The following is a 13,114-nucleotide window of genomic DNA, read 5'->3' on the forward strand; positions in this document are numbered from 1 at the left end:
TCTCCAGTTTGGTTGCCCAATTTGCAGTCCCACCAATGTAAGAGTGTGCCTTTCTCCCACATCCTCACCAACACTTATTGTTTTGTATTCTTTTTTTTATTTTATTTTTAAAGAGAGAGTGAGAGAGGAGAGAGAGAGAGAGAGAGAGAATTTTAATATTTATTTTTTAGTTACTGGCGGACACAACATCTTTGTTTTTTTGTATGTGGTGCTGAGGATCGAACCTGGGCCGCACGCATGCCAGGCGAGCGCGCTACCACTTGAGCCACATCCCCAGCCCCGTTTTGTATTCTTGATAACTGCCTTCTGACTGGCATGAGATGAAATCTTAGAGCAGTTTTGATTTGCATTTCTCTAGTAACTAGAGATGTTGAACATTTTTTCATATATTTGTTGAGCAAATATATATCCTCTTCAGAGAAGTGTCTGTTCAGCTCCTTAATCCATTTATTGATTGGGTTGTTTGCGGGTTGTTGTTTTTTTTTTTTTTTTTTTTTGTGTGTGTGTGTGTTAAGTTTTTGAGTTCTTTATATATCTTGGAGATTAGTATCTATCTGATGTGAGTGTAGCAAAAATTTGTTCCCAAAATGTAGGCTCTGTCTTCACCTCATTGATTATTTCTTTTGCTGAGAAGAAGCTTTTTAGTTTGAATCCATCCCATTTATTGATTCTTAATTTTATTTCTTGTGCTTTAGGAGTCTTGTTAAGGAAGTCAGGGCCTGATCCAATGTGATGAAGATTTGGACCTACTTTTACCTCTATTATGCGCAGGGTCTCTTGTCTAATTCTTAGGTCTTTGATTCACTTTGAGTTGAGTTTTTTGCATGGTGCAAGATAGGGGTTTAATTTCATTTTGCTGCATATGACTTTCCAGTTTTCCCAGCACCATTTGTTGAAAAGGCTATCTATCTTTTCTCCAATGTATGTTTTTGGGACCTTTGTCTAGTATGAGATAGCTGTATTTCTGTGGGTTTATCTCTGTGTTCCAAACTCATTCTATGAAACTAGTCTCATCCTGATACCAAAACCAGGCAGACACACATCAAGGAAAGAAAATTTCAGACCAATATCCCTGATGAACGTAGATGCAAAAATTCTCAATAAAATTCTGGCAAATCACATACAAAAACATTAAAAAAATAGTGCACCATGATCAAGTGGGGTTCAGACCAGGGATACAAGTTTGGTTAATGTACAGATATCAATAAATATAATTCATCACATCAACAGACTTAAAGATAAGAATCAGGGGCGGGGATTGTGGCTAAGTGGTAGAGCATGAGCCTTGCACTTTTGATCCTCAGCACCACATAAAAATAAATAAAGGTATTGTGTCCATCTACAACTAAAAAAAATTAAAAGTATATATATATATGAATCATATGATTACATCAACTGATGCACAGAAAGCATTTGACAAAATACAGCACCCTTTCATGTTCACAACACTAGAAAAACTAGGGATCATAGGAACATACCTCAACATTGTAAAAAATAAGTAAAATAAGTAAAAGTAATCTATGCTAACCTCAAGGCTAAAATCATTCTAAATGAGAAAAACTGGAAGCATTCCCTCTAAAAACTAGAACAATGCAGGGATGCCCTCTTTCACCACTTCTATATAACATAGTTTGCCACAGTCCGGCTGCAGCAAAGTAACCGGAGGGTGACGAGCAACTTGTGTACATTGATACAGCAGGAGTGGGAGCTGTTTATTGTAGGACAGGAGGGTTATATATACCTTACACACAGCTTATCTTAATTAACATAAACTAGATACAGCAGTCAACTAATAAGGAATCTCCACACTTAATGTCTCGCTGGTGTTACTTCACAAACCACTCCCTTTGGCAAAATGCCAGGCACCATCTTGACTTGTTTACAGACCTTAACAATAGTTCTTGAAACTCTAGCCAGAGCATTAGACAGACAAAAGAAATTAAAGGGATATGAATAGGAAAAGAAGAACTCAAACTATCATTACTTGCCGACAACATGATTCTATACTTAGAGGATCTGAAAAATTCCATCAGAAGATTTCTAGAATTAATAAATGAATTCAGCAAAGTAGCAGGATGTAAAATCAATACCCATAAATCAAATGCATTTCTATACATTAGTGATGAATCTCTGAAAGAGAGATTAGGAAAATTGTCCCATTCACAATAGCCTCAAAAAAACAAAAACAAACAACAACAATAACAACAAAGAAAAAAACTTGGGAATCAATTTAACAAGAGGTGAAAGACCTCTACAATGAAAACTACAGAACACTAAAGAAAGAAAACATCAGAAGATGGAAAGATCTCCCATGCTCCTGGATAGGCAGAATTAATATTGTCAAAATGGCCATACTACCCAAAGCACTATACAGATTCACTGCAATTCCAATTAAAATCCCAATGTCATTCCTTATAGATATAGAAAAAGCAATCATGAAATTCATCTGGAAAAATAAGAGACCCAGAATAGCCAAAGCAATCCTTAGCAAGAAGAATGAAACAGGAGGCATCACAATACCAGACATTAAACTATACTACAAAGCTATGGTAACAAAAATGGCATGGTATTGGCACCAAAATAGACATGTAGAACAATGGTACAGAATGGAATTCCTTTTAATAAGGTGAAGAGTTGGGACATTCCTCTATTCCTTTTTTTCTACCAGAAAACATAGGGAACCTACCAGAGCAATCCAGACCACCTACCACTGCCAGAGACTCCCCTTCATTCCTTCTCCCAAGGGCAGTCTTAAAAACACTGAAGTTCACTCGTGGCAGAGCCATTTAGGGCTGGAGGTTAGAACCAAAGTGCTGTACCCATATTGAGCTCATCCCTGGGTGATCACTGGTAAGGCTTCAGTGGAGGGGCACGGGAATCATCTCAAAGCCTAGGAAGGGGTCTCACAGCTATCCCTATGGGCAATATTCCCTTAGCTCAAGCCCTCTTAGCCCACATTATCCTGTGACAACCTTAAAGAATATATTGCTACTCCTTCCAGACTCTCCTCCTTTAAAGCCAAACTGCAGAGCAGCCTCTCTAACCTAGCAGTCTTTGTGTCACTTCTCAAGAGAACTTCACAGAACCCTTGCCCAGGCTGCCTTCCACTTTTAATTTTGCTAGAATCTGCCAGCATCCAGGTCTTTTAGAAGTGTGCCTGAAACATTCACATAAATACCACATTTTCAGGCATGTCCCCAGTGTCCTCACTTGAACATTGTCACAAAATGTTCTAGTACATGAGTGATTAGGCAACACCTTGAACCCACACTAAGAGCCTGCCTTTCCCTTCTCTCTTCCCCCTTCTTTTTTCCCCTTCAATCCTTTCCTTCTACTTCTCTTTCTCTTCCTCTATGTCCTCATTTACACGAATCATTTACAATCCTAATACATTACTCAAATTATATGTTATTTGGTTTATATTTCACTTGTGATCTGCAAGTGATGACAGAGGAAGGAAAAGCATGGGGACTTGGGATCTGCTATTGACAAATGTGTGCTTTGAGAAAGAATAACTTAAAGTGATTTAGAGAGGAGGTCAGTGGGTGAGAAGAGAAATGGGGCAAGATACTGCAGGCAAAGGAGTAGCAATATATTCTTTATTTCAAGGTTGTCTATCACTATTATTCATTTTTAAATGTTTAGGAAGGGGAAAGGTTACTTTTACAAGTCCTAGGATGATACTGCAACTTTTAAAAATATTCTTTAAAACTACCTTCCAGGGCTGGGGTTGTGGCTCAGTGGTAGAGCACTTGCCTAGCATGTGTGAGGCACTGGGTTCAATTCTCAGCATTGCATATAAATAAATGAACAAAATAAAGATCCATCAACAACAAAAAAAATACATTTAAAAAAACTACCTTCTAGGATTTGGGTTTAAAATGCCAAATTTTTTATTTTATTTTTATTTTTAGTCATTCTGCTTATTATGTCCAGTAATTCATTAACTTTTGACTGTAATGTTATGGGAACATCCAAAATAAATTAATTGAAAGTGTTTTAAATATAGGCTTATGTCTTGATAAACTATTGTGCACCTTATACCACTTGTAATTTTAAACTTGTTTTTAAAGAATGATTTTGTTAAATTTCTAAGAAATTGACATTTATATTTTAAACTTGTTTTCCATAGTGTTGACCCCTTTACCTTTATAGTTTTCTTTTTGATTGCCTTCTTCATGAAGAAAAGCAAAACCCAGAAATAAAGGAATAGCTGACTTTCTGGCTGGATATTCCTGGTAAAACAAACAAAAAACATTGATCACTAACTGTGCCAGGCGTTATTTAACCATTACAGTAATAGTGGAGTAGATATTACTTTACCCCTATTTGAGAGATGATTAGAGAACTTGACCTAATGTCAATGCCTAATTAACTCTAGTCAAAGTGGATCTCCAACCGGTTAATCTGAGTCCGTTTATCTAAAATATCTGCATTGGAAAGAAGAATAAGGTCTAAGCTTTTCTTCCCTAATTTCTTTCCTCCTTTCATTTTTTTTCTCCCGTTTTCTCTCTTTAAACACATGATACAGTCTTTGTTTGCCAGGCACTATTCTAACATTGTCACCTAATTCTTATATCAACTGTGTGAAGTAGTAAGTATTATCATCAACATACAGAAGAAGCTGAGACAGAGACAAGGTAACTTCATATTAACACTAGAATGTGAAATACATAGGTGAGTTATATTTTCTAGACTGTTAACTCTCATCAGCGTCCAAACAGGCGCGATTGCCCCTTCACCAATACACCACTGGAAATGTCACAGCAGAGGGATTAGCATGGTTTATGCAGGCGGAAAGTACGCAACTGAGAGCTTCTTCCAAAGCCGGAGGCAGTCTCTGGGGAGAAAGGGTCTTGTTTCCAGGGAGAGGACATGAGCTCTGTTGAGCTGAAGAGCAGGCGGCAACGGGGGAAAGGGGGGAGGCAGGAGTCACCCCGGGCAGAGGCCTTAATGCCGAGCTGGGTTTGTTCTTAGTAGAACCGAGGGCTCGAGCGGCCAATTCGAACAAGGTCTACCGAAGGTGGTAGAGTCACCGAGGGCGCGCTGCTGACAGCGGCAGGAGTGGGGACCAGGGAGCGATTGTGACGTTGCGCGGAGTGGGGCGGGGCTTCTGGACGGCGGGGCTACTTTGCGGAAGGGGCGGGGCCTGTGAGAAAGCTTGGAGGTGGGGCATGCGAAGGGGCGAGACTCCTGCGGGCAGGGCTGCTTGCGAAGGGGCGGGACCGGGGCGGAGATGGGGCTTGCGGAGGGGGGAAGGGCCCTAGGAGGGGAGGACCAATAGGAGGGCAGGACACTCCAGGGGGCGTGGCCGGGGTTGGGGCCGGGTCACCGTGTGGATGTAGGGAGGTCCGGGACCCGGGGCGTGGCCTGGCCTAACCCCTGCAGCTCAGTCCAGTCACTCTCCTCTTACTCAGCCCACTGCTTGCTCCCCTACCTGGTGCTCATCAGCATGTCTTTCATCCCAGTGGCGGAGGATTGTGACTTCCCCATCCACAACCTGCCCTATGGCGTCTTCTCCACCCAAGACAACGTGAGCTGTTGCTCTTCGACTCCGGGCGCGGGGAGGGCGTGGAGTGGAGGGGAGCGGGGGCGACTTGAAGGCATGGGTCATTTTTTCTTGAAAAGCGGTCCATGGAGAGTGCTGTGGGATCAAATCCCGCCTGGCTCTGCACATTGTTTAACCTCTCAGCCTGTTTCTGCAGGGTTGTGTGGCATTAAATGCAAAATGAAATAGAATTTGCAACTCTCCCTCCCAGACAAGTCAGCAAGTACCATTATTGTTGCGAGAAGAGGAAGCACACAATCCTGTTGCCCAATACAGAATTGCTGGGGTGTTTTCTTACCCCAAAGAAGCCAGCTTACAGCTGATCATTCATGTCTCTAGTTAACTTCTAACCCCAGAACCCGGAAAGTATCAGTTAACCCCCACCTTTGTGTGTGTGTGTGTGTGTGTGTGTGTGTGCTGGGGATTGAACCCAAGGGTGCTTTACCACTGAACTACATCGCCAGCCCTTTTTAATTTTGAGACAGGGTCTTGCCAAGTTGCTGAGACTGGCCTCAAACTCGTGATCCTCATGCCTCTGTCTCAGGTAGTTGCTGCACCCCACCACCTGTGCTTGGCTAACCCCAGCATTTTTAGCAGTTGAAAGAGATGCATGTATTTCCTGGCCTAGAGCTGTGTAATCTAAGAGGTCAAGTCTTGCCTCCATTTGGAATTCTCTCAGCTAATATGGGCTCCCTGGCTTCCCTTGCTAATTAGAAGCCCTTTGAGTGGGTGGGGGAAACGAACCTTGACTTGTAAATGTAGTGTGGTTAGAAAGAAATCTTTGAAAACTGGACGTTTATCAGCAAATATACAAGAGGGTCTCCTGGTGCAAAAAGTAGATTCCTTGCTTGGATTTGTGAGTAATATTTTGTTCTTAGGTCCCTGATCCTACTCCTCATTCGGTTCTGGAAGCCATAGAACCCCCAAATCTGCTTGCACCTAACAGTATTTAGGAAATGTTTGCTAAATGGAGCCCTGGCTGTTGACCCCTTCCTGGAAACTGGGTTCCCTTCCTCCATGGCTTCTCATTGACTCCAAGTACCTATCCTTTTGGGGTCCTGCCTGCAGTGAATGACTTAATCTAGAGGAGGTGACTTGTGGTTTTAAAACTGACAGATCTCATTGGATGTTGCAAAGACACAAAAAGTGCCCTGGAGAGACACACAGATGAGACATGTTAAAGCTTAACCTGTGTTAGCCAACCAGTGTCTCTGATGGCAGTATCCTCCCTCTGCCCTCCTCTAACATTTGCCCTTAGCAAATAAGTCCTCACCTTTCCTGAGGGCACAAATCCCTTAAACCAGAACATTTCTGAGATGCTAGCACGCACTAGTAGGGAGTTCTGATTTGCTTTCCTAGGAGCTATCTGGAATTAATGCCTTTTGGTATTAATTGCAGACCTCATGCCCTGCAATTGCTAGAATGTTCAAGGCAGCCTCTAAGGATTTCTGGGAGAGAGCACCCCTTCCCACTGACCTCTGATAAAGAGTGCTGTGACAGAGAATTGGCCCATTTGACCTTCCAGAAGCTCAAGGCCTCCAAGCTTATATAGACCTTATCTAACTGTGTCACTTAAGTGATTGGAAACCCCATTTGTGGTGGCTGCCTCTCTAGGGTGCCCTGGTGGTCAAGGCAATAATCTCCTTTCCCCTAGGCCCATAGCTAGTCCTTAATTTGAATGGAACAACAATGAATTAATCTAGTTATCATTTTATTTTATTTATTTATTTTTTAATATTTATTTATTTTTCGGTGGACACAACATCTTTGTTTGTATGTGGTGCTGAGGATCGAACCCGGGCTGCACGCATGCCAGGCGAGCGCGCTACCACTTGAGCCACATCCCCAGCCCCTCATTTTATTTTATTCAACCATTGCTTAGGAACCCCTAATTTTGGTCCAGATGCTATGCTGGGAGTTAGGGATCAAAGATATAGGAGATAACCCACTTGAATCTAATGTATGAAATATGATATGTCAAGAGCTTTGTAATGTTTTGAACAACCAATAAAAAAAAAGAAAAAAAAACACAAAGATATAGGAGACACCTTCCCTCCAATGTCTGATTGCTCATGGAATACTAGTGAACACATAATGATGTTCTGTGTGAAAGCAGGGACAGGGGCCTCTGAGAAATGGGCCAGCAAGAGTCTGGAGGTTGATTTGCCTAGTGCCTTGGTAAAGTCCCTGATCTGGCCCTGCCTCTACTTCCTGGATTCTGTTCTTTTCAGCCTTAATGGCTACCTTTCAGTCTTTGAGACACACTGAGAGTTTCTTGCCTCAGGGCCTTAGCACTTGTTATTTCTCCTACCTAGACTACCCTTCCTTCTAGTCTGTATATCCTTATTTCTTCTCATTCTTCAGGAGTCAGCTTAAATGTCAGCCCCTCAGAAAATTGTCCCTAAGCATCCTGTGAATGAGCCCTTCCATAGTTGGTGTCTCCTACCACACCCTGTGTTGCCTTTTACTTCTGGAGGGCAGGAACCAAGTTGCTCCTCTGTCTTTCTCTGTCTCTCTGGTGATTTTGCAGCATTCATGTAGTACTAGTGCCAAAGAAATGCTTCATAAATGTTTGTGCTATGAATAGTATCTACTCATGTCTATTCTTATGTTAAGAGATTGACAGATACTAATTGAATTCTCACAACAAACCCCCATTATTTCCCCCCATTTTACAGATGAAGAAACTAAGGCTCGGAGAGGCTAAGAATCATGCTTCGGATCTCATAGTCAGTAGAGGCAGATTTGGGATTGGCCTTCACATCTGTCAACCTCCCAATTTCATAGTTTCTCTTCCAATGATGCAAGTCAGGGAGATGTCTTTTCCTAGTTTATTTGCCTCAAGTCGAAGGGGAAACTGAGGCTCAGAGCACCAGGGACTGACTTTTCCAGGGTGAATGGGATAGTAAGTGATAGAACAGGCCAGGAGCCCTTCTAGTTTGACACTGAAGAAAATAATTCTAAAGGTTAAAAGTATATGGATCTACTCTGTCAAACTGGTTTTCTGGGTCCTCAGGTCACACTTTGGAACACAAGGGCAATAACTTGCCATCTGAAGCTTCTAGGCTTTCTTTACAGTTGCCAAAACTAGCAGCGGAATTTTCTATTAGATCTTAGAGGTTGCTTAATAGCTTCTTACCTTAAGCTAGATGTGAGGGTAAAGATCAGAAGTGGCTCTAGGATCTGCCCTGCACATTGCCTGAGTGTATGGCCACTTGCATCTAGGTAGCTCAGCTCTATGTCCTTCACAGCAGTTGCCATATTCCAGAGGGTGAGACTAAGGCCCAGAGAGTTAGCAGAGCTGAGAATGAGTAACCAGGCTCTTCGGGCAGCCTCCTCCAGGGCAGATGTGCTTGTGAACTCCAGGCCAGGGGAGGGCATGGCTCTGGTGTACCTTGATCCCAGGGGCTAACGAGCATGAAGAGATGACTATTCTCTCAGTCAACCAAAATGAGCAGCTGATGGAGATGAGGCCAGCCAGGAATCCCACTTCTCAGCTCTCTAGAACTAAAAAGGCAAAGGGGATGGTTTAGGAGATCTGGAAGCTGGCTGAGGATAGATAGAGCCCTATCGGGTAGAGTCTGTAAGCAGGCTCTCCATTCCTAGTTGACTAGCAAAGTTCAGGATTGTGGGATCAAAAACCAGGCTTTGCCAAATATTTGAAGCATCTCATTGCTCAGAGCTGATGCTGGGATTTTATGGTGCAGAAAAGAATGCCCCTGACGTGGTCTGCACAGTGTAGCTTTGTGTAGCTCCCCACGACCTGAGCTCTCCTCTGTTTGAGCCCCAGCAGAGCTTGTTATTCTGTGCCATCTGGCTTTCAGCACTGTGCGTGGAACACTCACTGCTCTGCTGCACAAATGAATTGCCCTGAATAAAGGCCTGGTCAAAGCAAAAAAGAATCCAGCTGCCTGGTAAGGTAGTGTGCTCCTCACCACTGGAGGCATTTAAGCAAAGTCTGGGGAACTTTGCAGGGGAAGTTCCTGAGACTGGAAAAGGGGCTTGGACCAGGCTGCCTGTTCTCACTATACTCCAAGGGGTAAGATTTTCTTGATTTGATTCCCCATTGAGGGAACATACATTTTGGTTTGTTTTGTTTTTGGTACCAGGAATTGAACCAGGGATGCCTAAGCACTGAGCCACATCCCCAGTCATTTTTATTTTTTATTTTGAGACAGGGTCTTGCTAAGTTGCTGAGTCTGGCTTTGAACTTGTGATCCTCCTGCCTCAGCCTCCTGAGACACTGGGATTACAGGCATGCACTACCATGCCTGGCAAGGGAACACAGATTCTTTTTCTTTCTTGTCCTGGAAACAGAGAAGGGAGCTGGGATAGGATGCTGAGGATCCAGTCCCTCAGTTTCCTCACCATAAGGGCAATCTAAAAGGGGGACCCACAGGCTTTTGACTAAATGAGCTCAGCCTACCAGAAGCTTTTGCTAGTACTGACTATGCCATCTTCCTCCCAGCCAAGGCAACGGATCGGTGTGGCCATTGGCAACCAGATCCTGGACCTCAGTGTCATTAAGCATCTCTTCACTGGGCCTGTCCTCTCCAAACACCAGGATGTCTTCGATGAGGTAGGACATTGTGACAGCTTGTCCCTGATCTCAGAAGTACTGCAAATAAACTAAATACTCTGCCTCCACTTTTGACAGAGGTGATGCCTTCATAGGCCTCAGGTTTTACATGGATAAGGCCAGGGCTATTCTGAGACACAGCACCTGGCAGGTAGTAGCCTTGGGATACCCCAGGATGGCTTTTCACCTCAAGGAGGGTTCCTAAGTGAAAAGACTGTTGGTGTCTCTGCAGCCTGGGTCTTTCCCAGTGGCCTTTGAAATGAGGCTCTTCTGTAACTCTGGCTCCCTTCCTCATCAAGCTGTCCTGTCGGGACAGTCAGACCACTGAGGGAAGGAGCCACGAGCCCTGGCCTCCAGGTCTACAACACAGCCTGGCAGGAGTCAATCTGATGTCCTTGTGGGATGAATATGAATTTCCTTGTCAGAGGTCAAGTCCTTTGATATCCATCTCTGTGACATCACATGAGTAGGAAGGGGAGTGGGATCTATCTGTTGAGCTCCTTTTTCTTGCCGGGAGCTTTACACACATCCTATCCTTCAGTCCTCCCAACCACCTACTGGCACAGGAACCAGAATCATCACTAGATGGATGGAAACACCTGGAATGAGGCATAATTCTCCCAGGTTCTTCGGCTGGTAGTATTAGAACTGGGACTGCCTTCTGACCCTTAACATCCACAGGTGCTGTCTCTACCATGCCTCATTGGCTAAGAAATCCCTTCTTGGCTTTTCAGGAGCCCCAGGGAGAGGATTTAGGTTGTTCCATGCATCTGTACACCGGAGGAATGGAGTCCCCTGTAGCTATAGACCAGACTGGGCTTAACAGGCTATTTTCCGGAGAGCAGCTCATGGGCTTTGACAGTTGTGTACACATCCATGAGGGGATGAAGCAGTATCAAGAAAGGTGATGGCTTTCTCCAGCTTGATACATAAGTGACAAAATCAAAAGCAAAGATCCTGAGCATTTGAGTGAACAGAGAGGAGTCAGGGCCCTGGCAAGGTGGCTAGACTCTCCTGGGCAAGAATGCTTTCCCATGCATGAACTCCTTTCTCCCTCTTTTGGTCCTAGCCAACTCTCAACAGCTTCATGGGTTTGGGCCAGGCTGCCTGGAAGGAGGCAAGAGCATTCTTGCAGAACTTGCTGTCCGCCAGCCAAGCTAGGCTCAGAGATGACATGGAGCTTCGGAAGCGGTGAGGAACATATGGACCTTGGTGGGAAGGTGGGACACTGCAGGGGAGACAAGGACTGGGGCATAAGCAGCGCCACCGAGTCATGACACGGCTGCCTTCACCCTTTTGAGTCAAGCTGGTTTCCGTGCAGCCCCTAGTGGGCTGCATATTTGTGGGAGGGTTCTAATGTCTGGATGGGAGCTGCCAGGTCAGGCCCAGAGGCCCTCTCCCTCCTCTTTGGCATCAGCTATGCCCTTGTCTGGTTTCTAGAACAGAAGTTCCTACCCCCCATTCCTATTTTCTAGAGTGCAATATAGAGATAAGACATTTTGACTCCAGTGCCTCCTTCATGGTGGGGCCTAGTCTAGCCTAGAGGCACCCACTGGAGATGGTGATCAAGATTTTGGGGATGGGCTAAGCCTGCAAGCAGGCAACCAAAGCAGGGCCCCACTTTACTGTTTGCTTGACCTTGAAGCCCTGGTTCTGTGTTTCAGTGCATTCACCTCCCAGGCTTCTGCCACGATGTACCTTCCAGCCATCATAGGTGAGTACTGTCTCCACTCAGGCAATGTGAGTAGTTTAATGAACTGAGAGGGCTGGCCAGGTGCCTTTGTCCCCTGTCTAGGTTGGGGAGGATCTGGAATAAGATCTCCAGGTGGTTACCCACTCCAACACTGACCAGTCTCACAACTCAAGCCAGCATTGGCTCAAAGCTTGCACTCTCCTAGACGAGTTGCAGGCTGCTCAAGTTCATGACTAACCACATGGCTCCCTGTGCAGCAGATTGTTCTTTCTTCCCAGAGAGCTGTGGGGAGTCTGCTCTGAGCTGTTAAGGGTGAGTAGTTTTGAGGAAGGCGGCCAGAGGGCTGTGCAGGACCCATTTGTGTACTTGGTAGGCTGTCTGGTTGGACTTTGAATCAAAAAGTTGAAGTGACTTAGCCTGAAGCAAGGAGAAGCAGATCAGCCTGTGGCCAGCGGCACAGGGGCTTCATTCTTGCCTATCAGCCCTGGGGGAGGCCACAGCTATTGGGTTTGCCTGGGCACCAGTGTGCTAAGAGGCTGGCTGGCCCTGCCCTCCAGAGGACAGGACTCTCTAGGCTAGCTCTTCAGTTGACTAAAGTCCTTTGTGCTGGAGGCTTGGCAAATGGTGGGTAGAGGGTGGGGTGGGCCTGGCATGTCACTTGCTTCCCCTCATGCACTCAGGGCAGCGTTCTTTTTGACAAACTAGTTGTCTTTCAGGGATTCCTTATCATTTCTGGTTGACTGATGGTCCCATTCCTTGTTTATTTTGTCACGGATTTATTCTTTTGATAAACATCCCAGCTCCAGTTTCTGTGCTTTGGTACTGAAGGTGGGAAACAGCAGCCAAGACTCAGTCTGTTCACCCCTTGCTCAATCTGCCTTTAGGTTTTGCTTTCTTCCCTCATCGTTCCCCATTTATTTCCATGTGTAGTCTGGACTGATGGATTGGGGTTCTCATTGTGGGTTTTTGTTTGCTTGTTTTTTGTTTTTTTTTTTTAATAGGAGATTTAGGAAGATAAACAAGCAAACCTTCCCATCTAGATTTTCCTGAAGATTTCAGTAATTCATTCCCCGAATGAGAGAGGATGCTTACAAGCTACTTTGTTTGGTTTGGTTTTTGGTTTTTTGGTACCATAGGTTGAACCCAGAGGTGCTTAAGCACTGAGCCACATTCCCAGCACTTTTTATTTTTTATTTTGAGACAGGATCTTGCTAAGTTGCTAAGGGCCTCACTAAGTTGCTGAGACTGGTCTCAGATTTTCAAGCCTCCTGTCTCAACCTCCTGAGTCGCTGGG

At 44.6% G+C, this 13,114-nt stretch overlaps 1 protein-coding gene and 1 long non-coding RNA gene across 3 annotated transcripts in view; one reads left to right on the forward strand and one right to left on the reverse strand.

Annotated features, from left to right (window-relative positions):
- LOC124082332 (uncharacterized) overlaps positions 1-5,078 on the reverse strand; it is a 28,603-nt gene extending 23,525 nt beyond the window's left edge. For both annotated transcript variants that reach the window (XR_006848327.2, XR_006848328.2), the window contains exons 1-2: positions 4,810-5,078; positions 4,148-4,235 (exon numbers count right to left, since the gene is read on the reverse strand). This is a non-coding gene — a long non-coding RNA (uncharacterized LOC124082332). The remainder of the gene's footprint in view (positions 1-4,147; positions 4,236-4,809) is intronic.
- A 296-nt stretch (positions 5,079-5,374) lies between these two features.
- The window catches only part of Fah (fumarylacetoacetate hydrolase), a 34,275-nt gene continuing 26,535 nt past the window's right edge, over positions 5,375-13,114 (forward strand). Inside the window, exons 1-4 of the mRNA XM_046428813.1 lie at positions 5,375-5,533; positions 10,017-10,127; positions 11,197-11,318; positions 11,792-11,841. Of these exons, the coding sequence (XP_046284769.1) occupies positions 5,453-5,533; positions 10,017-10,127; positions 11,197-11,318; positions 11,792-11,841 (364 nt within the window). The 5' untranslated portion in view covers positions 5,375-5,452. The remainder of the gene's footprint in view (positions 5,534-10,016; positions 10,128-11,196; positions 11,319-11,791; positions 11,842-13,114) is intronic.

Source organism: Marmota monax, unplaced genomic scaffold (genome assembly GCF_021218885.2).
Source record: "Marmota monax isolate L192 unplaced genomic scaffold, Marmota_monax_Labrador192_F-V1.1 WCK01_AAM20220418_F8-fsc00179, whole genome shotgun sequence".
NCBI lineage: Eukaryota > Metazoa > Chordata > Mammalia > Rodentia > Sciuridae > Marmota > Marmota monax.